The sequence below is a fragment of the Chiloscyllium plagiosum genome, unplaced genomic scaffold (genome assembly GCF_037043375.1).
Source record: "Chiloscyllium plagiosum isolate Xiang-an unplaced genomic scaffold, Cpla_swu_hap1 HiC_scaffold_23, whole genome shotgun sequence".
Lineage (NCBI taxonomy): Eukaryota > Metazoa > Chordata > Chondrichthyes > Orectolobiformes > Hemiscylliidae > Chiloscyllium > Chiloscyllium plagiosum.
The window spans coordinates 39,953,258-39,979,491 of NW_028270161.1; the positions used below are offsets into that span (position 1 = coordinate 39,953,258).

At 37.8% G+C, this 26,234-nt stretch overlaps 1 protein-coding gene across 1 annotated transcript in view; it reads right to left on the reverse strand.

The window, feature by feature from the left end:
- Nucleotides 1-26,234, reverse strand: part of bcap29 (B cell receptor associated protein 29) — a 53,508-nt gene that overhangs the window by 10,640 nt on the left and 16,634 nt on the right. The window contains exons 4-6 of the mRNA XM_087999549.1: nt 19,517-19,667; nt 12,711-12,846; nt 3,923-4,031 (exon numbers count right to left, since the gene is read on the reverse strand). Of these exons, the coding sequence (XP_087855675.1) occupies nt 3,923-4,031; nt 12,711-12,846; nt 19,517-19,667 (396 nt within the window). The remainder of the gene's footprint in view (nt 1-3,922; nt 4,032-12,710; nt 12,847-19,516; nt 19,668-26,234) is intronic.

Below are 26,234 nucleotides of genomic sequence, written 5' to 3' on the forward strand. Positions count from 1 at the left end.
AGGATTTGAGAAATCGATAAGGTTGTTGAAAACAAAATCATACAATGATCCTGTACTTTAGAAGTGGAGACATAAAGTATAAAAGTACAAATTTATGCTAAGCCCTTATGTTTCACTGATTAGGGGTGATTTGGAGTATTGTAACCAGTTCTAAACACCACAATTTAAGAAGAATCGTAAGGAAGGTCTTTAAGAGGATGTCAATGAGATTTATTCAAATAGTGACAGGGATGACAGACTTCAATTACAGACAGTTTAGGTAGCTGGGACTTTCAATCAGAGAAAGTTAAAGGGAGAATCAAGAGGTGATCAGAATTTTGTAAGGTTTTAGACAGTAAATAAAGATAAATTGCATTACTTTATAACATAAATAAACAATACCAATTTTAAGGTAATTACAAGAAAAGGGAGTTCAGTATTTTTAATTCCAATGAATTATGATGTCGTGAAATGTATTACCTAGAAAAATGATGGAAGTAAATAACTTTAAAATAGGAATTGAATATTCAATTGAAAAGGAAAATTTGCAGGACTACAGGTAAAAAGTGGGAAAGTAGAATCAACTGGAGAACTCTTTCAAAAGAGCCAACACATATGATTATTCAAATGTGCCACATGATTGTGATATATTCACCCCTCAAGTAGATTTTACATGCATGTAAATAGGAGAAAAATGTGACAAAAACTAGGATTTACAATTAAGAGTTTCACCACAATTTAGCATATATTACTTTACAAATAGAATTAGAGTTATGTTTTCTTGTCATGTTTTCCCAAGAACAGTGAACGTGTACAATGTCACCATTCTGGGTGATATTTTGGGTAGAAAAATAAAGAAACAATGTTCAAAGTTAAGTATTACAGTCCTTCTTAGTATAAAGTAGAAAATTAAAGAAATAAAGTTAAAAGTTAAACAGTTAAAAAGTTAAATATAAGACACATAACAGAAAGGTACCTAAAACTGCAAATAAATAGAATTAGTAATTCCCTGAGAAGGCAATGTGAGTATATCTATACAACATTGCCTGCAACAATTCAAAACAGCAGTTCACCATCATCAAGGGGAATCAGAGATGGACCATAAATGTTGGTCCAGCCAGTAAAATCCACAGTCCATAACAGATTTATTTTTAAAATGAGAAATACTTTCTCACACACTGGAATTCTCCTTTCCAGAAAGCATGGGAAACTGTGTCATTGAATTTTTCAAGGCACTGTTAGACTTTTAATAGCCAAGGGAATCAAAGACTATGTGGGGGGAGAAGAGGCAGGCAGACAGACAGGAAAGTTGGGTTGAGACTGCAATCAGATCAGCCATGATCTTAATGAATGGCATAGAGTAGGCTTGAAGGGCTGAATGGCCTAATGCTGCTATGTCCTCTGTTCTTATGCAAGGAAAACTTAAGAAAATTCTCCTTTTTTTTGCTACTCTCATATAGGAAAATATCAACAGCAAAAATGGAGGCAAATTACTAGATTAGGAAATTCAGCATGTAGCAGGGACAGAAATTACATTTGTCAAAGCTATACAGACGATTGAAAGCTGTCCAATTTTTGGACATCAAAATCTTTTTGAAATTCTGGCATATTTTCATACTTGAATTGGTGTTGTAAAGACATTGCCGATTATGCAAATTTTCTGGTCACCTTTTGTCAATTAAGTCTTTTATTCTATATGAATAACCCTTAAATGCTTCCTAATTCAACAATATAGAACACCTTTCAACAAAGCTCTATCATTCAACACTGAAATTACTGAGGGCAAAAATTGTAAACCTGAATATGTTAACCATGGACTGGTTATTAACAAGATCATAGTAACTGATAATACTTGACCTTCTGAAGGATAAAATGTTATCTCTGCAACACAAACAAGATCTTACGTAGCTCACAACTTTTCCTTACATCTCCAAACAGGTAGGAACTACTTGTTACTTGAATTGTTGATCCCTAAATAGATGCCTGTGATCAATGCAAAGCTTTCCCTAAATCTTTTAAAAATATAAACCAGTTCTTCTATTCCACACAATTAGCATTAACTATTATATTTTGCAATTTTATTTATCTATTATAATTGCATATTTCATCTATACCATTCCTATTCTAATAAAGACCAAGATTTGAAACTTTGCTCAGACAGTTCAGTTCAAAATTTTAACTTTCCTCTACAACTACTGGCCAATGTATAGTAAAAGTTAGAATAACATGTCTACTTCAATTTTCAAGGAATTGGCAGCCAGACATTTGGCCAGCCATTAAAGCTTGTGAAAGTGTGACAAAATACTTGTTTCAAGGGTTCCTTTTATGGTTCAGTGAGCTTATTCAAGCTGAGTAATATCAGCCAGAAAGGTTGCAGATTTGGTCTTCAGACTTTGCTGAATTTACTGGATTCAGCCTGCAATAGCAATAGGATACTATAATTGGTTTCAGTGCCACTAGAGCAGCTGGATTGATAAAAGAAAAACCCAGTTTCTAGAAAGACCCTTAGGTTAAGTGAATCTCTTTAAGCAAAATGGTAATTACATATTTTAATTATAATCCTACAAATTCTAATATCGTGTCTTAGTTATTCCTTTTCATTAGAATCAGCAGTCTCATGTGGCATTCCTCACAAACAGGAATATGCTCTCACTATCCAATTTCTAGATGTACAAGCGTGTAACCAACGGAAGGAGTTATTATAAGATTCCATTTATTATGTGAATTGGATAACACAATTTTCTGAAAGGTAGACTGATCAACACTTCAGCTGATACCACCCAATACAAATTGTTAAACTGATTTATATTAGAGGCAGGAGTAACAATACAGACTAATAGCTGCACAAACTACATCTGATCAGGTCACTGCTCACTGAGTCAACCAAACTTACAAGTGTACCAAATACTTCACACTGAAAAGAATCCCAGTCTTCCTGGAATTACCCCTACTCTGCAGTAGTACAAGTGCTTTTTCTCTACTAGCAAGAAGCTGTCGTTAAGCCAAAAAGACTTTCTGTGTATCACATGTGGTAAATGAATTTTGTGCTGGTGAGATACCAAGTAAGTTGACCACACTTACCAATGACTGGTGGGTCTTGTCGAACTGTGGATCCACACAGCTAATCACAATAGGCAAAGTACCACTGTCCTTAACTAGTCTATGCTTGCAAAGCTCAAACATAATATCTAATGATGTAGAGGTGCTGGTTATTGGACTGAGGTGGACAAAGTTTAAAAATCACACAACACCAGGTTATAGTCCAACATATATAAATCAGACCAATCGTAATCTCTGTAATATTTGAAAATCAGTTGAGCATTGAACAATAATTGTGCCATTAGTAAGATCACTTATTTCTATTATCTGATACTACTGATGCCTTAGCTCACCTGAAACCTTCACTGTGTCATTGTTTGTTGATTATTTCAATACCCTCTTGATTGGCCTTCTATGTATACTTCATAAATTTAAGGTAATCCAAAACTCAATTATTCATAACCGAACTTTCACTAAGTCCCACTTACCCATCATCCTTGTGCTGGCTGACCCCAAATTTAGCACTGCCTTGATTTTAAAATTCTCCTTGTTGCTTTCAAATCCTGACCTTGATCCTCCCAGCTTTGTAAGCCTTTTATTTCTGTGTATTCCTGATAATGGCCTCTTGGGTGGACACTTTGAAATTCAGCATTGGCAGTCAAGATTTTAAATTTTAGAGTTCCCTCCCAATACCTCTCAATTTCTCAACAATTCTACACTGTTGCTTAAAACCTACCATGACTAAGCTTTTGTTCAGCTGTTCTAATAGCTCCTTACATGCTTGATGTCAATTTTTGCTTGATTACACTCCTGTGATACTTGACCATGTTAAAGGCACTGTAAATGAAAGTTACATAAGTGAATAGAAAATTGATATAAAAGTCTCAAAACAGAATAGTCTTACCTTCTGTGGTTTTCTTTAATTCAGCCTTTAATTCCTTGATGTTGTTAATCAGCTGATTATTTTCCTCTTCCAATTTCTTAGTTCCATCATCTTTACCTCTAGTTAAAGCCTATTGATAAAAGCAGATCAAGTGTAAAATCTTAAGTGAGATGTGGGTTGTAGTGAAAAACCATTTGCATTATATTCCTTATTTATCATGCAAGAAAATAATTATTTATCTAGTAGTGTTATGGTTTCTTTTTTGCCTTTTGATCTAGGCCTCTGGAGAAACCTGGCAGCTGGAACCATCTGCAAGGTTAGGACAACTCAGGAATGTGAATCTGATTTTGAATTTATTGTCACATGTACTGAGGCACAGTGAAAAGCTTTGTCTTGCGAGCAATACAGGCAAATCACCAAGTAGCATAGATAAGTGAATAATAGGTAAACAGCTGCAAAACAAAAGCACAGGTACAGGAGAATGGTAAGAATTTGTCAGCCCATTCAGTACTCTAACAATAGTAGGGTAGAAACTGTTTCAAAACCGGCTGGTGCATGTGTTCAGGCTTCTGTACCTTCTCCCTGATGGTAGTGGTTGTAGAAAAGCATTGCGAGAGTGGGATGGATCTTTGATAATGTTGGCAGCCTTTCCTTAACAGCGGGGCTGGTAGATGGATTCTATAGATGGGAGGTTGGCCTTTGTGATTGTCCGGGTCAAGTTCACCACTCTCAGTAACCATCTCCGATGTTGAATGGTACAGTTGCCATACCAGGGAGTGATACATCCAGACAGCATGCTCTCGATGGTGCACCTATAAAAGTTGGCAAGGGTATTCGCCGTCATGCCAAATTTCTCAGCTGCCTGAGGAAGAGGAGACGTTGTTGGGCCTTTGTAACCAGTGCGTGAACATGAAGAATCCAAGAAAGCTTGTTGTTGATGACCATTCCCAGGAGCTTGACACTCTCCACTCATTCCACCTCTGTGCTGTTATTGTGTAGGGGGCATGAGTAACATCCCGCCGAAAGTCAATAATGAGTTCTTTGGTTTTGCTAGCATTGAGAGCTAGGTTGTTCTCAGTGCACCATTTTTCCAGATCTTCCACCTCCCATTTATAGTCTGTTTTGTCGCCATCTGAGATTCAACTGACAATGGTGGTATCATCAGCGAACTTGTAAATGGCATTAGTCTGGTATTTGGCGACGCAGTCATGGGTATACAGCAAGTACAGTTACGGGGCTAAGTACGTAGCCCTGGGGGGGCTCCAGTGTTGAGTGTTAGTGAGGATGAAATATTGTCCCCAATCTTCACTGATTGTGGCCTGTGGGTCAGGAAACTGAGGATTCACTTGCAGAGAGTGGGGCTTAATCCGAGATCACTAAGTTTAGGAGTCAGTCTCGAGGGGATAATAGTGTTGAAGGCTGAACAGCAGTCAATGAGTAGGATTCTTACGCTGTAGCATGTCAAAATCTAATAGCTGATTATTTTGGAATGCAAGTACAAACGCTTGTAATGGGTTAGTATATAAATACCTCAACTGGTGTAACTGAACCAAAAAAGCCACATTTGCTCCTAAGTCTGTGACAGTGTCAGATTTGAGCATGGATACTAGAATTTAGACTCAGTGCCCCTGGAATCCAGAATTACCCATATTTGCTGGACATTGCATGCCTTGAGTAAGGATGCCACTAGGTTTTCAACTGTGGTACCTCTCCAACAGTCCTGCATATATTCACTGATTTGCAGACAATGTATGGGATGCTGCAGGCAGATCTAGATCTGCAGTCCATTTTCCAGCCGTCTGTTTACCTGTGAACATCTGGCCCCAGTCAGCTTTTGAAAGTTCTTGCCTTATAGTCAAAATTAGCCTTCCTCTAATTTAGAACCTCAGCTTTTAGATCCGGTCTATCCTTTTCCATCACTATTTTAAAAATAATAGAATTATGGTCGCTGGCCCCAAAGTGCTCCCCCACTGACACCTCAGTCACCTGCCCTGCCTTATTTCCCAAGAGTACGTCAAGTTTTGCACCTTCTCTAGTAGGAATATCTACATTATGAATCAGAAATTTTTCATGTATACACTTAACAAATTCCTCTCCATCTCAACCCTTAACACTATGGCAGTCCCAGTCTATGTTTGGAAAGTCAAAATCCCCTACCATAATCACCCTATTATTCTTACTGAGATCTCCTTACAAATGTGCTTCTCAATTTCCCGCTGAATATTAGGAGGTCTATAATTCAATCCCAATAAGGTGATCATCCCTTTCTTATTTCTCAGTTCCACCCAAATAACCTCCCTGGATGTATTCCCAGGGATTTCCTCCCTAAGTACAGCAGTAATGCTATTCCATATCAAAAACGCCGCTCCCCATTCTAGCCTTCCTGTAACATTTGTATGGAACATTAAACTGCTAGTCCTGTCCATCCCTGAGGCACATTTCTGTATTTGCTATGGTATCCCAAGTCCCACGTTCCTAACCATGCGCTGAGATCATCTGCCTTCCCTGCATTGAAATAAATGCAGTTTAATTTATCAATCCTACCTTGTTCTCTGCTTTGTTCCTTCCTGCCCTGACTGTTTGACTTGCTCCCTTTCCCAACTCTACCAGTCTCAGATTGATCTCTTTCCTCACTATTTCGCTGGGTCCCACCCAACCTTACTAGTTTAAATCCTCCTGAGCAGCTTTAGCAAATCTCCCTGCCGGCATATCAGTCCACTTCCAATTCAGGTGCAATCTATCCTTCTTATACAAATCACTTCTACCCCAGAAGAGATTCCCATGATCCAAACATGTGAACCTTTCTCCTATGCACCAGCTCTTCAGCCGCACATTCATCTGCTCTATCCTCCTATTCCTACCCTCACTAGCTCGTAGCACTGGGAGTAATCCAAGTACTATTACCCATGAAGACCTTTTTACATTCCTGCCGAACTTTCTATATTCTCCCTTCAGAATCTCATCCTTTTCCCTTCCTATGTTGTTGGTTCCAATGTGCACAATTACCTTCTGCTGGTCCCTCTCCTTTGTGAGAACATTCTGCACCCTCTCTGAAACATCCTTGATCCTGGCACCAGGGAGACAACACACCATTCTGATTTTTCACTGCTGGCCACAGAAATGTTTGTCTGTGCCTCTGACTAGACAGTCCCCTATCACACTCAAGAGTATGAAGTTGGAAAAGCACTGCAGGTCAGGCAGCATCCGAGGAGCCGGAGAGTCGACGTTTCAGGCAAAAGCCCTTCCTGATGAAAGACCTCTCCTGCTCCTCGTTTGCTGCCTGACCTGCTGTGCTTTTCCAGCACCATACTCTTGACTCTAATCTCTAGCATCAGCAGTCCTCAATTTCGCATAGCTCCCTATCACAATTAATCGCTTGGAACCCGACATACGCCTCATTACATTAGAGCCTGTCTCAATACAGAAATTTGGCTGTCTGTGGTACATTCCTGAGAGTCCATCATCCCCTATGTTTTCAAGATAGCAAACTTGTTTGAAATGGGCACAGCTACAGAAGACCCCTGTACTACCTGCCTACCCCTCCTACCTTTCCTGGCGTTAACCCATCTACCTAACTGTATCTGCAGCTTTTCTCCCTTCCTATAACTGCTATCCATCACACACCTTACCTCTTGTAAATTCCTCATCGCTTCTAACTGTCGCTCTAACCGATCCATTCGATCTGATAGGATTCGGAACCAAAGACAAGAGAAGGCAAGAGAATCCCGTTAAGAGGTGCAATTCCAGACTCTTTCCTGTGGTTCCTTCCCAGAATTGGACATCTTTTCTAACCTTGGGTTTGAAGCCCCCCAACAATAATTTTATCTTCTTTCGGCATTTTGGTAAGTATGGTATCTAAGGCGAAGTTGAAGCCTTCGTTGGACACATCTATGGCATCAGGAATTGGAGCAGAGGCACTCACAACTGCTCCTGGTTCTTGGCAAGTTGTACATGGAGAGTTATGAGACAATTATTGATGACAATATGAGCTCCAAGAGTTGTTTGATGAGTTAATTCTTCATAATGAATCCAATTTAATGTATCCTGGGTTCATCCTTGGTGGTTCCTCGGTTTTCCTCTCCAGGAGAAGGTGTAACCAGCAATCAATCATTAAAGACGGGTTTAAGGAAAGTCCCCAATTGCCCATCAAAATGATCTTGGAATCCCACATACTGTAAAGTCACACAATAAAAGATGAAGCCACCATAAAACACAAGAATGGAAAAGCTGGAGAAGTAGATGGGATTCCAGCAAAGATTTTCAAACCTGGACAAAGCTTACTCGTCATCTCCATTAGCTGTTCCTGGAAACCTGGGACAAAGAAGAAATCCCTGCTGATATCAGGAGTGCTGCCATCACCACCGTCTTCAAGAAAAGAGATAAAGTGGATTGTTGGAACTGCCAAGAAATCTCCATACTTTCTATTGCCAGGAAGATCATCGCCCAAAACTTCTCTGGGCACCTTCTCCCACTCTCTGAGGAAATCCTTCCTGCAAGCCAGTGTGATTTCTGACCTAGCTGTGGAACAAAAAGCATTATTTTCACTGATAGGCAATTCAACAGAAATGCCAGGAACACCAACCATTCTACATGCCTTCCATCAGTCTGACCAAGGCTTCTGACTCAAGTCAGTGCCAAGTGCTGTGGAAGATCCTGTCAAAAACTGGCTGATGAGTGAAATTTGTTAACATCCTCTTTCACCTCCATGACAAGAAGTCGGTGATGGCCTTCAGCGGTGGTAATAGAACAGAATCCTTTGAGGTCAAGCAGGATGTGTCATCCTTCCCCCACCTTTTTATCCATCTTCATAGCAACCATTCTTCATCTTGTCAAGATGAAGCTTCCCAGTGGTGTGGATACTGTCTATAGGACAAAAGGAAAATTTTTCAAACTCAGTTGGTTGAAATCCAGAAAGAAAATGGCACAAACTTCACTTGTGCAACCAGGGTGCAGATGACAATGGCATCTCTGGTCTCTTGGCAGAGAATCCTCAGGCCTTGTATAATACCTTCGCGGAAGCATACTGAAAGACTGGTCTTAGCTTCAACCTCAAGACTACTCAAATGCTTCACCAATATTCCAGATCAAGTTCCACCATGCCTCCATTAAGATCAATGGAGAAATTCTCCCAGACATGGAATATTTCCACTACCTGGGAAGCTACCTCTCAAGGGCTGATATTGATGCAGAGATTCAACATCACATCTGATCTCCGAGCATCACTATTGGACATCTGAAGATGAAAGTGTTGAATGCCCATGACATCTTTGCTGATACCAAGATTCTTGTGTATAAAGCAATCATCTTTGTCTCTTCTATATGACTTGAAATATTGACTACATGTAGATACCACCTCAAGACCCCTGAAGTACCAGTAATGCTGTTTGAAATGGATTCTCCACGTGAATTGGGAGGATAGGCATACTAACATCAGGATATTCCTGTATCAAGGTACACAATTCTTTGAGAACACTCAATGGCAAGTACTAGCATGGAGAAGGAACCCAAGGAACAAGTCCACTTTCACCTCCGTGAAACACCTGTAAAATGTGTGATTGGAGATGTGACTCTCAGCCATAGAAGGATGCACAGGACTCATGACCAATGACACAAAATTTCTTACATATTCGTTTGCAGGTGATTGTTGATGACAATTTAATGCTGTATTGGGAACTATCCTTCAATCCATTTCAGAGTAGTAGATTTGGAACCATTTTTGATATATGGATATTGTAAAAGCCATAGGGGAGAATAAACCAAGTTGTAAGGCTAAGCAAGAAAAAGATGGTGTATGTCACAACACATGTTCTAAATGAGGAAGTGGGGTAAAATTGCACGATATGCTGGTAAATAAAAACAACTGCACCCTTTTGAAAATGGGCCACTTAAATGTTTTGAGTCCTTTTGGGAGATTCAGATCAGGCAAATCTGCTTGGAATGTAAGAGTTGAATATTGCAAACCTTTCCGAATATCCACCCAACTTCACAATGGAAATTTTAAATGGGAGACAGTAAACCAAGCCCCAAAGTTGATTGTACATCCAGGGACATGGAGACGCTGCCCATTTTAATTCACATAAATGTTTCCAAAGTCCCTCAGATTTCTGGCCAGGTTCATGATCTCTGGTGCAAAAACAGTGTCAGATCAACATTTCACAATGAATTACTTTATTTCTGAACTAGATGGCTGGTCTAATTTTCTTGAACTAGTTCAGCAGAAATTTGAATAAATTGAAGTGAGTTTGTTTAGCTGCAAAGGGTCTGTTTCCGTGGTGTACATCTCTATGACTCTATAACTCCCTTCATTACTGAGCAGTGATTCTCTCGTTTTTCAGTTAGGTGGAGATGGATCTTCAAATTCTGTATCATATTTTGACTCTTAAATTATTCTTTCATTTATTCTATAGCCTTGTGATTCTTCTTCTAACAATTAGCAAGCCTTATACTTCTGAATAACCACATTTTTAAAAAACTCTCAGAGACTGATCATGGTAATAACATTAATTTGGTGTATAGGGTAAAAATTTGGATTTGAGAGTAGCAGTATATGTTGAGCAACAAAGCTTTAGTACATTATTTCAAAGGATACTCTTTGCATAATACTATTTGGATTCATGGAACTTTGCATATGGAAGTAAGCAAAGTTAATTTGAAATAAGTTGAATTGCAATGAAAATTTTAAATCTTAATTTGAAATAAGTTGAATTGCAATGAAAATTTTAAATAGCACACAAACTTAATTCAAATTTTAAATATATAAAATATATGAAATAACTGAGCCGACACGGTGGCTCAGTGGTTAGCACTGATGCCTCACACCGCCAGGGACCTGGGTGACTGTCTGTGTGGAGTTTGCACATTCTCCCAGTGTCTGTGTGGGTTTCCTCTGGGCGCTCTGGTTTCCTCCAACAATCCAAAGATGTGCAGGTCAGGTGAATTGATCATGCTAAATTGGCCACAGTGTTCAGGGATGTGTAGGTAAGATGCATTAGTCAGGGGTAAATGTAGGGGAATAGGTCTGGGTGGGATATTGTTTGGAGGATCAGTGTGGACTTGCTGGGCCGAAGGGCCTGTTTCTACACTGTAGGGATTCTGTGATGAAATGAAAAAATGATCTGGTCAGCAGGCTCAAGTAGGACTTTGGTGGCAGAAAACTTTCCCCAGCAATTAGTGAAGCTATTTTTATGACTGCTAATCCACAGCAGTCCTTGCAGCTACAGGCAAAGAGTGTTGTTAGGAAGGGAATTCCAGGATTTTAACCCAGTGACAGCAAAGAACCACCTTGTGGGGGTGGTGTGTGGCTTGGAGGAGAACTTGAAGATGGTGGTGTTCTCTATGCACCCTCTGTCTTCTTCATTCTATATGGTAGTGGTCAGGGGTTTAAAAGGTGCCGTTGAAGCAGCCTCAGTGACTTGCTGCTGTGCAACTTGCAGATGGTTCACACTGTACATGAGGGGAGTGAACGTTGAAGACGGTAAATAGGGTGCTAGTCAAGAAAGCTATTTTGTCTTGGATGGTGTCAGAGATATTAATTGTTGGAGCTGTATTCAGGTAAATAGAAAATATTTCATCATTTCCTAACTTGTACCTTTGGTGGATAGGCACTAAGGAGACAGGAAGCAAGTTACTTGCCACAGAATTCCTGACCTTCAACCTCCTCTACAGCTGTTCGAGTTTAGTTTCTGGTCAACTGTAACCCCCAGAATACTGATAGTGGATGATTCAGTGATAATAATGCCATTGAATTTCATGGGGAAATGGTAAGAATTTCTCTTGTTGGGGATGTTATTGCCTGGCATGCAAATTACTTGTCAGCAATCAGTACAAGTTTGGATGTTGTCCAGATCTTGCTGCATGTAGAAATGAGCTGTTTCTGCATCTGTGGATCATAAAGTGTGTGAAATCATAAATTATGGTCCACAACTCTGGCCTTATCATGGACCAAGGGCATTGAAGAAGGAGCTGAACATGTTTGGATCAAGGACACCACTCAGGAACTCCTGCAGTATGACCTGGGATAGTGATGGTGGCCGAGACTTTAAAGTTTATCTGGTATACTTCTACAAGGGCATGCCTGAAAGCTTGCAATGTTTAACTTTTAAATTAAAAGGGATTCTGTCTAATTATATATTTCTGAAGCTCACCTGGTGTTGCAAGGGGACTTCTCATTATGAAATGAATCAGTGCACCTTAACATCAAAGCATAACCCAGTCCACCACACGTACGTGTGAGAGGTGAGGAGAAGTTCAGGATAGAATAAGTAGGGGCAACGAAAAGACGATTGTTTTCATGCAATTATCTTGTGTCACAAATATCCAAGCTAACTTCACAGATTGATAATTCGTACAGAATACCTGAGAGTTTTGAACTCAATTCTTCTGTATAGGAAAATGCATGCATTCAAAGCTTGCCAATGTGCAAAGTTATTTGTTTTTTTAAATGTAAATTATCATTTTTACAAATTCTTCTAATGTCGTTCTTTTTCATTTAGTTGCAAAGACCAGAATGCATCAGTAATATTTGTTGAGAGCTACTATCAAAGGTACAGGTTGATTTCTTTGTGGGGTACTTCCCCTTTCTCAATAGGCCAAATGCTAGATGTTAATTCAGGCATTCAACATTCCAAACTAAGAACTTGCAAAACTGGTTCAATTATTGCTAGGCTGTGTGTTGCAGTTCTCAACTCCAACGTTTTTAAGTGTCTAAAAATACCATGTACAAATTGCATTCTGAATGGTTTTCAAGTGCACCAAATAAGTAATGGGTCATAATAAAATAAAGACATTTCAACAGATCTGAAAACATTACCTTTTTCAATTCTTCATTTTCCTCCATGTACCTCTTGGCAGCATTATTGGTATTATCAGTTTGAACTTGAAGTGCCTGACTTTCTCCCATTGCAATTGCCAATTCTGAGATAAGAGTGATCATACGTCTAAGGACACTATGAAACAAAATAAAGTAGGTCATTGTAAGAAAATGCTATAATATTCATACTGTGGAAAGCTTTCACAGTTCAATGCAAGAACTGTTGTTTTAAGGCAAGAGCCTTAGGAAGCACAGAGAGTAGGATCTGGCAACTGAAAGAAGCACCAATGGAAAAACTATGTGCTGGCTAAGAGAAATCAAGTGTATCCAGGCTACAGTGTATTCTTTAACTCAAAAAATTAGGAGAAAGTTCTATGTACAGACCCAACTGATTGTTGTAAGTTTGGGGAAGAGAATTGGTGACAAAAATATTTTTATGTTTAAAAAGAGTAGGCAGTGTTAGATTCTAAAAGTACTGCAGGTTAAAACACGAGCAGCTGAATTCTTGATGATCTCAAGTTTATGGAGGATAGAGAGTGGACATCAGATGTGTACTGAAATAGTCAAGTTTCAAACTAACAAAGGCAGTGGTGATTTCAGGATCAGCTGAACTTTGAAAATTTGAGTGATGTTACAGAGGTAGAAATCATAATCTTAGAGATGGTACAAATTAGGTTAAAAGTTTATCTCAGGATTACCATTCCCTCTAATTTTCCTTGTGGCTGCACAGGCTCCTGAGGTCCTTGCAAAGCAGCATCTTCCAGAACTGCTGCCATGTCGATTGTGGAACCTTAGAAGCACCGTGTGCAACTTAGACCATTGCTCAGAATCAAAAGTCACACAAAGGTTGAATGCAGGCTGGCTTAATCATAGATTATCTCTGGGGAGTGAGATAGCTCAGAATTTGGAAAACAATGGTTTTCAATCTTCCTAATATTTAATTCAATAGATATAACAACAAAATATTTTGGAGGTAGCAATCAAGAACTCCCAAACCTTTTTGCTTATTTATAATAACATTTTGTTCCAAACTGATATAAGATGGAATGTGCCTTCTGTAGATTTTCGAATGGCATCTTGCCTTAACTAAAATGGTGTCTGGACATTTCTGAAATGGTGCCGACGTAGTTATACATTCTGATGTCTGGAGAAGGGCTGAACTTACACATCTGGTTCAGAGTACAGTGCTATCACTGAACCATCAGCCTTCTTACAGCAGATTTTAACTTATACAAGTCATTAACTTATCTACAGTATGTGCAATTCCTAAGCTTCCCATAAACAAATATATATTGGTGTGTTGGATCCAAAGTCTTTATACTTGCCTGAAATTTGAGGCCCAACATGAAAGGAAGAAATGCACTCCAGATCTAGTAGGCTATTTTGTTAATGGTCTACAACTGTTAGTGGAAAATAGTTCAAAATAATTTGGCTTAATTCCTTACATATTTAGTGCTATGTATACATTGTGAGAGACAATTCGGATTTCATCTACACTATTTCCCAATGTTAACAAAATTAAGAGATTGTGAGAATTGTTAGAAGTTCATCAAATTCCTATTGAGTTATATAAGTTCCAGGAACCTCATTAACTTTATTCTGAAATAAGACTCCCTTTTCCAAAGGCAGCAATTGAGTTGGGGCAAGTGTAATAAAAACACATAAAGGAACATCCATTTTTGCACTGAATGCTAAGTAACTGGGGTGGGGAGAGGAGAGAATCCAACAGTTGATTTATTGAAGAGGACAGATGACAGACATTCTTTCTCAGTATTTTAACCTCCACAGTTTGCCAATTATGAAAACTTTAGGAGATATCATTACTTGCATCACAGGTTTTTCAAACTAGGATCCAGGGAGCCCAATGGATCAGTGAGTTGTCAGATGTGTTATTAGTGGAGTAGGGCATGTCATATTCTGTAAGCACATATATATTTTACTTTTCTCCCTCCCTTTTCTTTTATATGTTTTTAATGAGAAGATCTACATGCAGGAAAAAAAGTATTTTACTTCAAATGGGTAGCAATAATTTCCTTACAGTAATTAATTAGGTTTCTAATTAGAACAAATTAGAATAAGCATTTTATGAGACATGTCAATTATTGCAAAGGGGTGAGCTGGGGCAGACTTTTGCTCACCTGAAACAATGAATCATTTAAGCATTGCAATTATGAGTTATTAAACTAAGACAACAGTGCTCTAAAAAGACCACATAAATTACTTCACATTGCTGCCTTACAGAAAGGTGGCTGCATGCTGGACCAAAATTTGGTGCAGCACAAAAGAACAAGTTAAACTTTCCCAGGTTCATTGAAACAGCAAAGGAATAACAAGTAAAATGGATTATGCAGTTCATTTAGCCACAAACAGCTGTGTTAGGATTTACCAAAATTCCTATAAGCAAAATCAAAACTGTCTCAAAAGGACCCTGCGTTTGAGCTGTGTGTAAAATTGTTGCATCTAAACACCTAAGAAAGATAAATTTGACATAATAAAATTGAAGTTCTAGTATAATAGTTGGTTGTCATACACAAAAGAGAGGTCTGCTATTATAATAGCTACCACGTGAGCCAAATTGGAATGTAAGCACAGTATTAAAAATCTTAAAAACGTTTGGAAGCACAATGTTGACTGAAATTAAATTTGACTTATTAGTTGAGGTTTTTCTATTTTGCTTGAGAATATTCATTAATATTGGTTTAAACATTAGGATAGGCTGTTGCTGTTTCTACAAGTAACTTTTAATATAACAGTCTGGATGTTCTTCATTTATTGACTATTGGAGAAAAATCTAAACAGAAAGCGGTATTAAAGTCTCTCAAACTGCAATAAGATTAACCAGGAACAGTCTAAAATAAATATAGGAATGATTACTTCTGATTGCATGGAAATCACCAAACACCTCTGTTATCCACCTTTCAAACCCTTCTGCAAAGAGTGCAGTCCTTTTGGTATAATATTATAATAGAAAATACACCAGTAGGTAGATAGGTGTTAGTAAACGTGCCCATTAATTACCAGCTGAATGTTAAAAAGATTTGGAAAAATGTCCAGACTTTACAGGTTTTCGTCAATTGTAAAAATTAATGCTATTGCACCCTCTTGCTTTAATCATTAAACTTCACATCAGCATTTATAATAAACTTATGTTTAACTTATTCAGTGTATACAAGCTATAAAAAATGTCTCCTTCATTGTTAGGGAAACAAAACAGACATCCCATCTTGGCATACTACAGAAGTTCCATCTTAAATATTCTTGGCTACTTTCTCCCTTTTGCTTGTACTGAATTTCCTACATTTAGTCTTTGCATGGAATCTAGGGCTTAGTAGAATAATGGACCTGCCCGTTAGTTTTTGTGACATTCTACAACCGGCAGGAATGTTGGAACTGATAAAAGCTTTCATATGCTCTGAATGATTAACCATGAACACACAGAGGAAAAAAAGTGGAAAATTAGATAAATCTGTTACTTATGAAATAAGCAAAATGGATGACCTAGATATACAGTTCATTATAATACTGAACTCGAGGCCAAATGTTAAACTTATTGTTTGTGCCGTGAGAGTTTTTAAAACTAGTCTAAAGTGGACTTAGATGTAGTGACAGAATACTAATAAATGTTGATGATTTTATTTTATTTTGTTGTGAGTTAGCACAATTACAGGTTTAAGTTAAATGATGCAAGTAATTAAGGAGGATGTCAAAGCCCTGGACAACTAAGCTAGTGTAAAATTCAAATGACTGATGCAGTCAGTTTGATAAATTCTTTACAGGTTTTACTCAACTGCATGTTTACATTAATTGTTGAGCTGAAAATCAAGGTAAGATTATACTAAGCAGCAATTTGGAGAAGCTATATCTGATTTTTCAGCACTTCTTTTTGGGAGAGGCTCACTGCTGATCTTAGTGCAGTTATGGAAATTTTGGGTTTTCAGACAACAGAAGCAATTTATGATATTACAGTCACTAGGTAGGATTTAAAACAGAACTAACAGAATGTACATATCAGAAATAGGCAATTCTGTGTCATGATTTATGCTCCATGCAAGCTTTCTCTCAACATATTTTATGATACCAGCTAATTGCCTCAGGAAACTTGGATTGTGCTTGTGGCATATGTCACTTCTGATTGAAGATTGTTGAATCTGTAAAGGTCAATTTGAGAATAGCTGTCCCTTCAGCAACTGGCACAGATCAGTTACTTAGCCTGAGGTTGACTGATCTTTCTTTTTAATGTTTGGCTCTCTTTTCCACCTTCTTATCATTTTCTTTAATCCTTTGCTTTTTCTCACGCCTTGCTTGACTGCTTCTTGGCTGGCATTTCAGTCAGTGGTGAGGACTTCTCATTTACTGATTCTGATCCCAGTTAATCGGAGGTCTATTTTGAACATACAAAGAGCAGCAGATGTCTCAGGTTTTAATATGGCCCCCTAAGCCTGCTCCATCACTCAATGATATCATGCCTGATCTGTTTGTGGTTTGCACTTCATGTTCCTACTTTCTTTTGATAATTTTTGATTTCCTCAATGAACAAGAACTTATTTACTTCTATCTTAAAAATATTCAAATGATCTCACCTTGACTACTTTCTGAAGTGGAAAGTTTCAAAAGTCCCACAACACTTAGAGAAAAAGAATGTCTCATCTCTGTCTTAACAGTGCTCTCTAATTCTGGACTGACCCACAAGAGTGAACACTTTGTGTAAACATTTTAGGATCATATACAAATCAAAACACCCCTCAGTTTTCTAAATTCCAGTGGAACACGACCTGACTGTCCAACCTTTCCTCATAAGGCATCCCACTCATTCCAAGTATCAATTAGGTCCGCTTGCACTGAACCAGCCCCAATGCATTTGCATTCTCCATTAAATAAGGAGACCAGAATTGTACACAGTACTCCAGATGTGGTCTATAATTGAATCACATCATCCTTACTTTTATGTTCAATTCTTTTTGTAATAAAGGATAGCATTGTTATCCTTCTTAATTACTTGTTTTATCTGCATACTAAACTTTGAATGACTTAAACAACGAAACACCTAGATCTCTCTACACTTAGAATTCTACATCTGTTCACCATCTAATATTCTGCTTTCTATTCTTCCTGTCATAGAGATGTACAGCACAGAAACAGGCCCTTTGGTCCACTTGTCCATGCCGACCAGTTAGCCCAACCCAATCAAGTCCCACCAGCCTGCACCTGCCCCATATCCCTCCAAATCCTTCCTATTCATTTACCCAGATGCCTTTTAAATATAGCAATTGTACTAGCCTCCAACACCTCCTCTGACAGCTCATTCCATCCATGTATCACCCCCTGCGTGAAAAAGTTGCCCCTTAGGTCTCTTTTATAGCTTTCCTCTCTCACCCTAAACCTATGCCCTCTAATTCTGGATTCCCCCACATCAGGGAAAAGACTTTGTCTATTTATTCTATCCATGCCCCTCATGATTTTGTAAACTTCTACAAGATCATCCTGTCATAGTGTCCGATGTTCCAGGGAAAACAGCCCTAGCCTATTCAACCTCTCCTTCAAATCCTCCAACCTTGGCAACATCCTTGTAAATCTTTTCTGAACACTTATACGTTTTGCAATATCTTTTCGATAGCAAGGAGACCAGAATATATTTTTTGACATAATACTCAGATTTTTGCCTACTTGTTCAACCTATCTATGTCTGTCTAGAACCTAGTGTCCTCTTCACAACATACTTCCCTACCTACTTTTGTGTCACTTGCAAATTTTGTGTCACATGCCTTTGCGTCTCTCAACTAAATCATTGATATAAATTGAATAAAGCAGAGGGCCTAGTATGAACCTTAGTTAAAATGGTATTTCCTGTGCCATGAAGTCCTACTTTGCACAGGAACCTTTAGTGAATGTTATTCCTTCAAGCAACTTCAATACCTTGGTTAAACTTGATTTCCTTTTCATAAACCAAGCCGACTCTTCTACATTACCTTGAGGTTTTCCAAGTGGCCAGTGTTACCTCCATAATTATTGATTCTAATGTGTGATATCCTTATATCACAGATGTGGTCTCAGGCTCAGCATCCAGCATGACTTTGTGAATACGGCCATTTTCCAATGGCTCATATGGCCCAGCCAAGGGAATCATTACTGACTAGAGGGAATTCCTTTATGGTATACTCCAATATTCAACATTGTGCCTTGTCAGGAAATGCACAGTATTTTGTCTGATTGGAGATGGAAGTTGTTCACTTTTGTTTCTTTGCTTGCTTTAATTGTCCTTATTTCCCTATTGCAAGGGAGGGTACACAAACCTGGTATGTAGGAACTTTATATAGTCCAGACTCGACTTTTCAAATTTGAGATGCAATGTTGGCAATCCTGGTGCTGATTTCAGCATTAATGGACAGGTTGTTGTTTTTGTCAAACAAATTTACATGAAGCTATTGACAACCTCCAGACAGCCATTCCACGTGGCAGCAAGTTGAATATTTTTATCACTTTGTGTAAAGGTGAGAAACTTTAAAACAAGAAGCAATCAAACAAAGTCTTAAACAATACTAAATTAAACTGTTCTGAGAAGAAAAGCAAGATGTTATAGTTTAGTTAACATTACAAAAGCTAAAAATAATTTTTTATTTCTAAACTTGAAAAAATGCTTGCAAGACACTGGACACCAACTAAAATCATAAATGTTCAGACAGAACCAAGAGCCACAAAGTGTTGAGTATGGAATTCCTACACTCTTCACCCTCCCCTAAACGTTTGATAATGGTTGTTATCTTTTTGTGGACATCAACATACAACTTTTCCTTGTCGTTGATACTTACAGCCAAAGAAACAGTGAAAATCCAGATATGTACAGATTCCTTTGTGCCCTAAAAAGCTTCATGTTGAGATGATCATACATATTTGGAAGCATCTTTTCAGTCTTTCCAATCGCCTGGCTCATTGAGTACTTCCTCACCTCTCTAATGGCATCTACAAGCAGAAGCAACTTGTTACACATATGTGACTAAACATGTAATAGTAAATCATAGACTTTCTGACTTTATGGTACACAAATGTTTAGCTAGTCATACAAAATCCATTTTTAGAATCAGACAGACAAAACAATGTAAGGAAAAATAGTGTTTGAGCAAGCATTCAGAAAACAAAAACAAACATAAAAGGCTGCAATGCAAACAGTAGGTTTAAAATCTAACACATGTAATATGTTTTACACCTAAGTGACTAGTTTCCTGAATTACTTTGTGAATCAAAAAAACCTGTATTGTTTTGTGCAAAAGGAAGTGACATTTTTATTATCGGGATTAAAAATAAAATACAAGTTAATTGATTTTTCCGATTAATATGTTACATATTTTGCAGCATAAAATATAGCAAGCTCCAATCAATGTATTTCACAAATGAATTCCAACATGTAAAACGTCCTCCCTTCCTTACTCCAGAGGAAACCAATTTGAATTAGAATCGACTTGCCAATGAATCAGCAACCTTTTCTCATGCAATATAAACAGTAGCTTCCTTTGATATTGACATTCTTACATCTAGCTCCATATGTGCAAACACTTTGATCTCTTTAAACTTAAGAACTACATTTAAATCCTTCTCGAAAACATTCAATGGTTTGGACTCAGTTGCTTTCTGTGGCAGACAATTTCATAGGCTCACTGTTCCTCATCTCAGTTCGAAATGGCCTACCCTGTATCCTTAAACTGTGACTCCTACTTCTCGGCTTCCTGGTGATCAGGAATGTCCTTCCTGCATTTACATTGTCTAATCTTTCCAAGTTGTACCTCCCAAAACATCACTTCTCAATTAACTGCATTAAATGGAACCTGTCATGTGTTTGCCATTTCATAGGGCAGCCTAGGTCCTCCTGAAGTCTGCTCTTACCTTCCTCACTATCTCTATGCTGTCAAGTTACATATCATCTGCAAATTTTGACTTTGCATTTCTTATTCTCAAGCCCATGTAATTTATATACAAGAAACTCAGTGGTCCTTGTACTGATCCCTTGGGGATCACACAGAACTGTTTTGTAATTACCAACAGCAGCTACCGAAAATTATTTAAACATTTAAGTAATAGCTGACAGTTGCTTTTTTGAGGCAGCAATGTTTATCAGTAATTCTTTGGAACAAACATTTTAAAAAAAGCAATTAAAGATTGCACTTTTGGAAATCTTGTAAACACAAGAAAATTGTACAGTCCAATTTTATTTATTATTCAATGGACATTAAGTTTTACATGCCCAACTTTTTTTCTTCATTCTACTGATTCCTTGATGAAGTGTCCATTCCTTAGGTGCAAACTTAGAAAGTGAGTCTGCAGGTTATTCAACTTAGGGGCATCATAGCTAAGCCCAATTCTGTCTTCACTCAATAATTTCCACACTGTAAGTAATCTAATCTAATCAATCCACAATCCAGCTACTTTCTATTAGAATGACAATCCGGAGGAGGAGATCCTGGCAGAACTTCACATTCGTCACCCATGTGTGCAGAATTCAAATATAGTGTCCTCACTGGGGCACAGAATTAAACAAAAGATTAAAATTTAGATCCAGGTCTCTTCTGATCTGCCAAACTTAATATAAGCTGCTTTTATCAACTAATTGCTCATTAGTGGCTCCGGTCTCCACAGAATGTTTTCTCAAAATGTGACCAACCAAAAATGAATAATATTTTTCCTTTGCTTTGACCTTGGTTTAAAAAAAAAGTGATTCAAGTAGTCACTAGATTGGGCAAGGAAAAACAAGAATGACTGTGTTTTGGGGATGGAACTTATCTGCCAAAGTCAAATATGCACAAGATAATTCAAATTATATTTTGCACTGTGTATTTTTTTTAAATGTGATGTTAGCACATTCTATTACAAAACTAATTTGGTCTAACTTATAATATTAAAAATATTACTTTGAATATATATATTAAAGTAGTTTCCAACTTTAGCAACATAAGCATACTTCATCAAATAAATACTCCTGGCAGGTGGACAGAGCAATGCAGAAAGCAAACTGACCCAAGATAACAGCAATTATTAAGGGCAATTTGGAATTTTTGTTATCCCATGAAGTCAGCATGAATCTTATGTTGAAACATTATCAAAAACAAACAAAAGAAAAAATGTATAATCTTAAATATCGATGTTGTCATAACAACAAAGAATGTGCCAGAACAAGATGCTACTTTCAGAATGCGTGTGAATAAAGTCCAAGAATAAACAAGTCAGTATTTTGACCGAAACAGTGACTCCAGTATCAAATTTTTGATTCAAAATGAAGACCACACCAACTGATGCACAATTAATGCACTCAAATTGAAAGAAGAATAATCTACATACTGTTTAGATATACACAGTTAATTGCTTCATTGTCCTGCTCCTGAAACTTGGAGCATTAATTAAGAGCGAAAATAAATATTCTTTAAAATGTTCAATATCTGTGCAAGATAAAACAAGATCAAGCTTCTAAAATGGAAAGCCCATACTGTTTCCACTCAATATCCACGTATCTACACTTTCAGAAAGGGCCATCAGATGACAATCAGGAGTAGAAGTCTTTAAAATTTTATTTTCCTGAGTCTGGGAGCAATTGAACACAGGGCAAGGTAGGAGATTAAGAGATAATTGAGTTCGAGGAAAGGCATTTTGTTGGTAAAGTTAGAGGGTGCCCTCAATTCAAATTTGGCATGTCCAAAGTGGAAAAACATTACTTTTTTTTTTAAAGATTATTCATTCACATGATGTGAGTATGAAATCCCTATTTTAATACAGCATTAATTACCCATCCCAACTTGTCCATTTACCAGCATTTTCCAACCTGTGTCCTGTGCCACTCTAAAGAAGAAGGCAGTTCATCATCTTCTCAAGGTCAATTGGGGATGGCAATAAATACAGGCCTTGCCAGCAGTGCCCATGTCCCATGAACAAATAAAAATGCTATTAAGCAGCATTTACTTGTTAATGGCAATTTCCATCATTTTCTGATGACAGGGTTGAAACTGGATGGACAGAACTTGTCCTGCTTCTTGTGAATACAGCACAACTAAGCAATGTGCCAATTTGTCAATATTGTAGCTTTGTGAACACTTTTACTTGAGGGACAGCTAGCATGTTTTCATTACTACAGCCAAAATATTGTTAGGACCCAATAAGTAACTTCTGCTCTATCCTGAGCATATGAACTAGTAGATTAATATACAGCATAGATCATCGTCTGGAGTAAAATTCAGCAACGATAGCTTATCCTGTAGATAACTAATCCAATAGTATAAACTATGTATGACAGCAGCAGCTTATCAGTCTAATCACCGCCAGAATGGTAGAACCATTTATGGGTCAGGAACCAGTAAAGGTATGGGCTTTGCTGAAGTTCTTTCTTAGAACCAAGCAGTAACATCCTGCCACTGGGTTCCCACTGATGGTAGTGGAGTAAGTGTGTCCATTCTGCTAAAGGAAGGATTTCGAATTAAATATGCTACAGCCAGGGTAGTGGTGTATTTGAATGGCAGACAAATACATAATGATGTATTATTGCACACTTCAGGTCACTGTGAAAAGACACAAATGAATAATGGCCCCTTGCTGAGGCAGATGGACTCACACTAGAAACCAACTCCTTGAATGGGGAGACAAAAAATGTTGGCATGCATAGGGGGAAATGAAACATAAAATTAATATCAGTTTAACCATCTTGTGGCATCAAATAATTTAAAGTTCAAATACAGTTTATCAGTCTTAACTAAAATTCCTGATTAGGGTCATTTGAAAAACATAAGCATGCCAAATTTATGGCCAAATTGTATTATGTGAAAACTATTAGATAACCAAGACCCAGCACTGATATTTTCCTCTGTAGTAATAAAAGTGAGCCATTCAGTCCCTTCAGTCTGTTTTGTCATTTGATTAAATAATAGATGATCTGTATCTCCAATCTACCTGCCTGACTTGATTCCACATACCTTATATAAAATGCACTGTTTCAGACAGCTTACCCACCTTTAGGCCTATTGAGGCCTTAAATGATCAATGAACGGTTCAAATGCTTTGTTAGTCCTTTAGCCCTAACCACCCACAACTCGGCATGGCCCACACTGAGTGAGTAGTCGGGCAGCTTTTATTCAATCTGACACTAGGCAAGGGAAATGAAGGGACCCCCTTTGATTATCAGAAGTACCCTACATCCAAGGCCATATCCTACCTTTAACCACCATGACCCCCCATCCCAATGCCTGAACCTTGGTGCTACTGGCTAAACAGATCAACTGGTAGCCTCTAAGGTGGGACTTCCTCCCCATTTCAGCCTTAGAAAACCACCACACTTTGGGCACAAGTCAGCTTTATGATCAGTGGACTCACAACTAACTTTTTAAATTGGTGTGGTGCGGACAGGGCAAATACAGTGCCCCAGGACTTATCCATCAGTTTTTCCTTTCTTTACTTCTATTACTGCCATGATTGTGAATCAAAGTATTTGTATAAAATCAGCAAAGTTACCTCAAAATTTAAACATTCAATGTAATCAGTGCATGTAGTACAGGGTAAAGTCCATACTAATAACAGAACACAAGTTAAAACACAAAAAAATGATGACCAAGCTGAAGTTGCGTAAACGTTGCTTGAGGCTTCGCAAGGAATGTAGGTAGCGGCGCATGGCTGCAAGCGTGGAGTGGAGGATCCGAAGGGAGGTCTGTTGCTGGAGGGCAGGGAATGTAGGTATCGGTGCATTCCTGAAGAAGGGCACATGCCCGAAACGTCGATTCTCCTGCTCCTTGGATGCTGCCTGACCTGCTGCGCTGTTCCAGCAACACATTTCCAGCACTAAACATTGCTTGAACCAAGTTTAGCAAATTTAGCAATTTTCATAAATTCCAGGTATAAAGGGGACAACTCAAATTCATCATATCACTCAAAAACAACTTGCAACTATGCCAAGAAATAATTGATCAGAAATGTGCAGGTTTTCTGTACCATCTTGTATTTGTTCTGAATTGCAAACAATAATATAATATTGATAAAAATAATTGAAGTGAAATTTCTTTACTATTGCAGAAAAATTGAGATGATGAGAATTTAGCTCTTTAAAAAAGCTGAAAAGGTACCAATAATGTAGAAATTAGAATGTCTAAAAATTGTAATATAGAATAGGATTACAAAATTACCAACAAGCATTGCTCACAAAGTTAATTAAAATTTTCAATATGTTGTACAGACAGAGAACGTCATCGATAAGAATAAAGACAAAATTTGAGTATTGCTGAAAGTTTTTTGTCTTGTACTCATCAGGACAATTCACAAACATAACAATGCAAGGGGAAAACCAACATCTATACTGCATGAGAAGAGAGTACTGATTGGTTGCCAGTGGAATTTTATCGGTAGAGGCATTGCCACAGAGAATCCATGTCGATGCAACTCCTGCAACCTTTTGAAGTAATTTTTAGTCAACCTGTTAGGACATACACATCTGTGACACATAGGATGTGTACTGAGACATTCTGGCCCAGAGGCAGTAGAGACACTATCACTCTCTTGCTTTATTCTGTGTACTTAATTGCAGGATAAATTAGCAACTGAGATATCCTTAAATGCACCAAAACTACCATTACTGCAGTAGTCAGTAAAATCAGTGATGCTGGTTAAGCCCTGACATTTACAAAGATGATTTAAAGCCACCATAAGCATTTTATGTAGCAAACTGGAATGGAAAGCAACTCAGTATAAACAGGAAGAGATATGAAAGCCAATAACATTATATAATTCAATCAATTGTAAAACATATCTCACAGATGACTGCAGGAGTTGAACAACAGCAATGTCAAACATTCTGAGAATCATGATATTGATCTGAAGTAGCATGAGCTGAAAAGGAAATAGCAACTTGTCCAAAGTGCATGAGACGTCAGCTTTCACAGAAACCTTGACATTGAATACTATCAGCAGAACAGAAAAAATTAAAATATACTAATTTAAGTCCAGCAAGTTTATGTAGGTCTGATGCTTGAGGTGCAAGACCCATCCTGACCCCAACCAAAAATATTAATGATGTCCAAATATGTAAAAAAAAATCAGATCTGGAAATATAAAATTATTTTTATAAAGTTCAGTGGTCAATTTGAAAGGGTGCAGAAAAGATTTGCAAGGATGTTATTGGGGTTGGAGGATCTGAGCTAGGAGGAAGAGGATGAATAAACTGGGGCTATTTTCCATGGAATGTCTCAGGTTGAGTGGTGACCTTTCAGAGGTTTATAATATCATGAGGAGCATGAACAAGGTGAACAGCCAAGGTCATTTTCCCAGGGTAGAGAAGTACAAAATTAAAGGGAAAAATTTTTGCAGTATTTAAAAGGGAAAGATTAGAAAAAGTGACTGGTTCTTGAGTGAGAGAGTCTGGGAACTTAATGATGAAAAAAATAGGAAAATGCCAATTAATAGATTAGGTGTTTTGCATCTGTCTTCACTGTAGAAGATACATACAACATCACAGAAATAATTCTGAATTGGGAGATGAAAGGAACTTAATTACATTAATCAGGAAAAGGG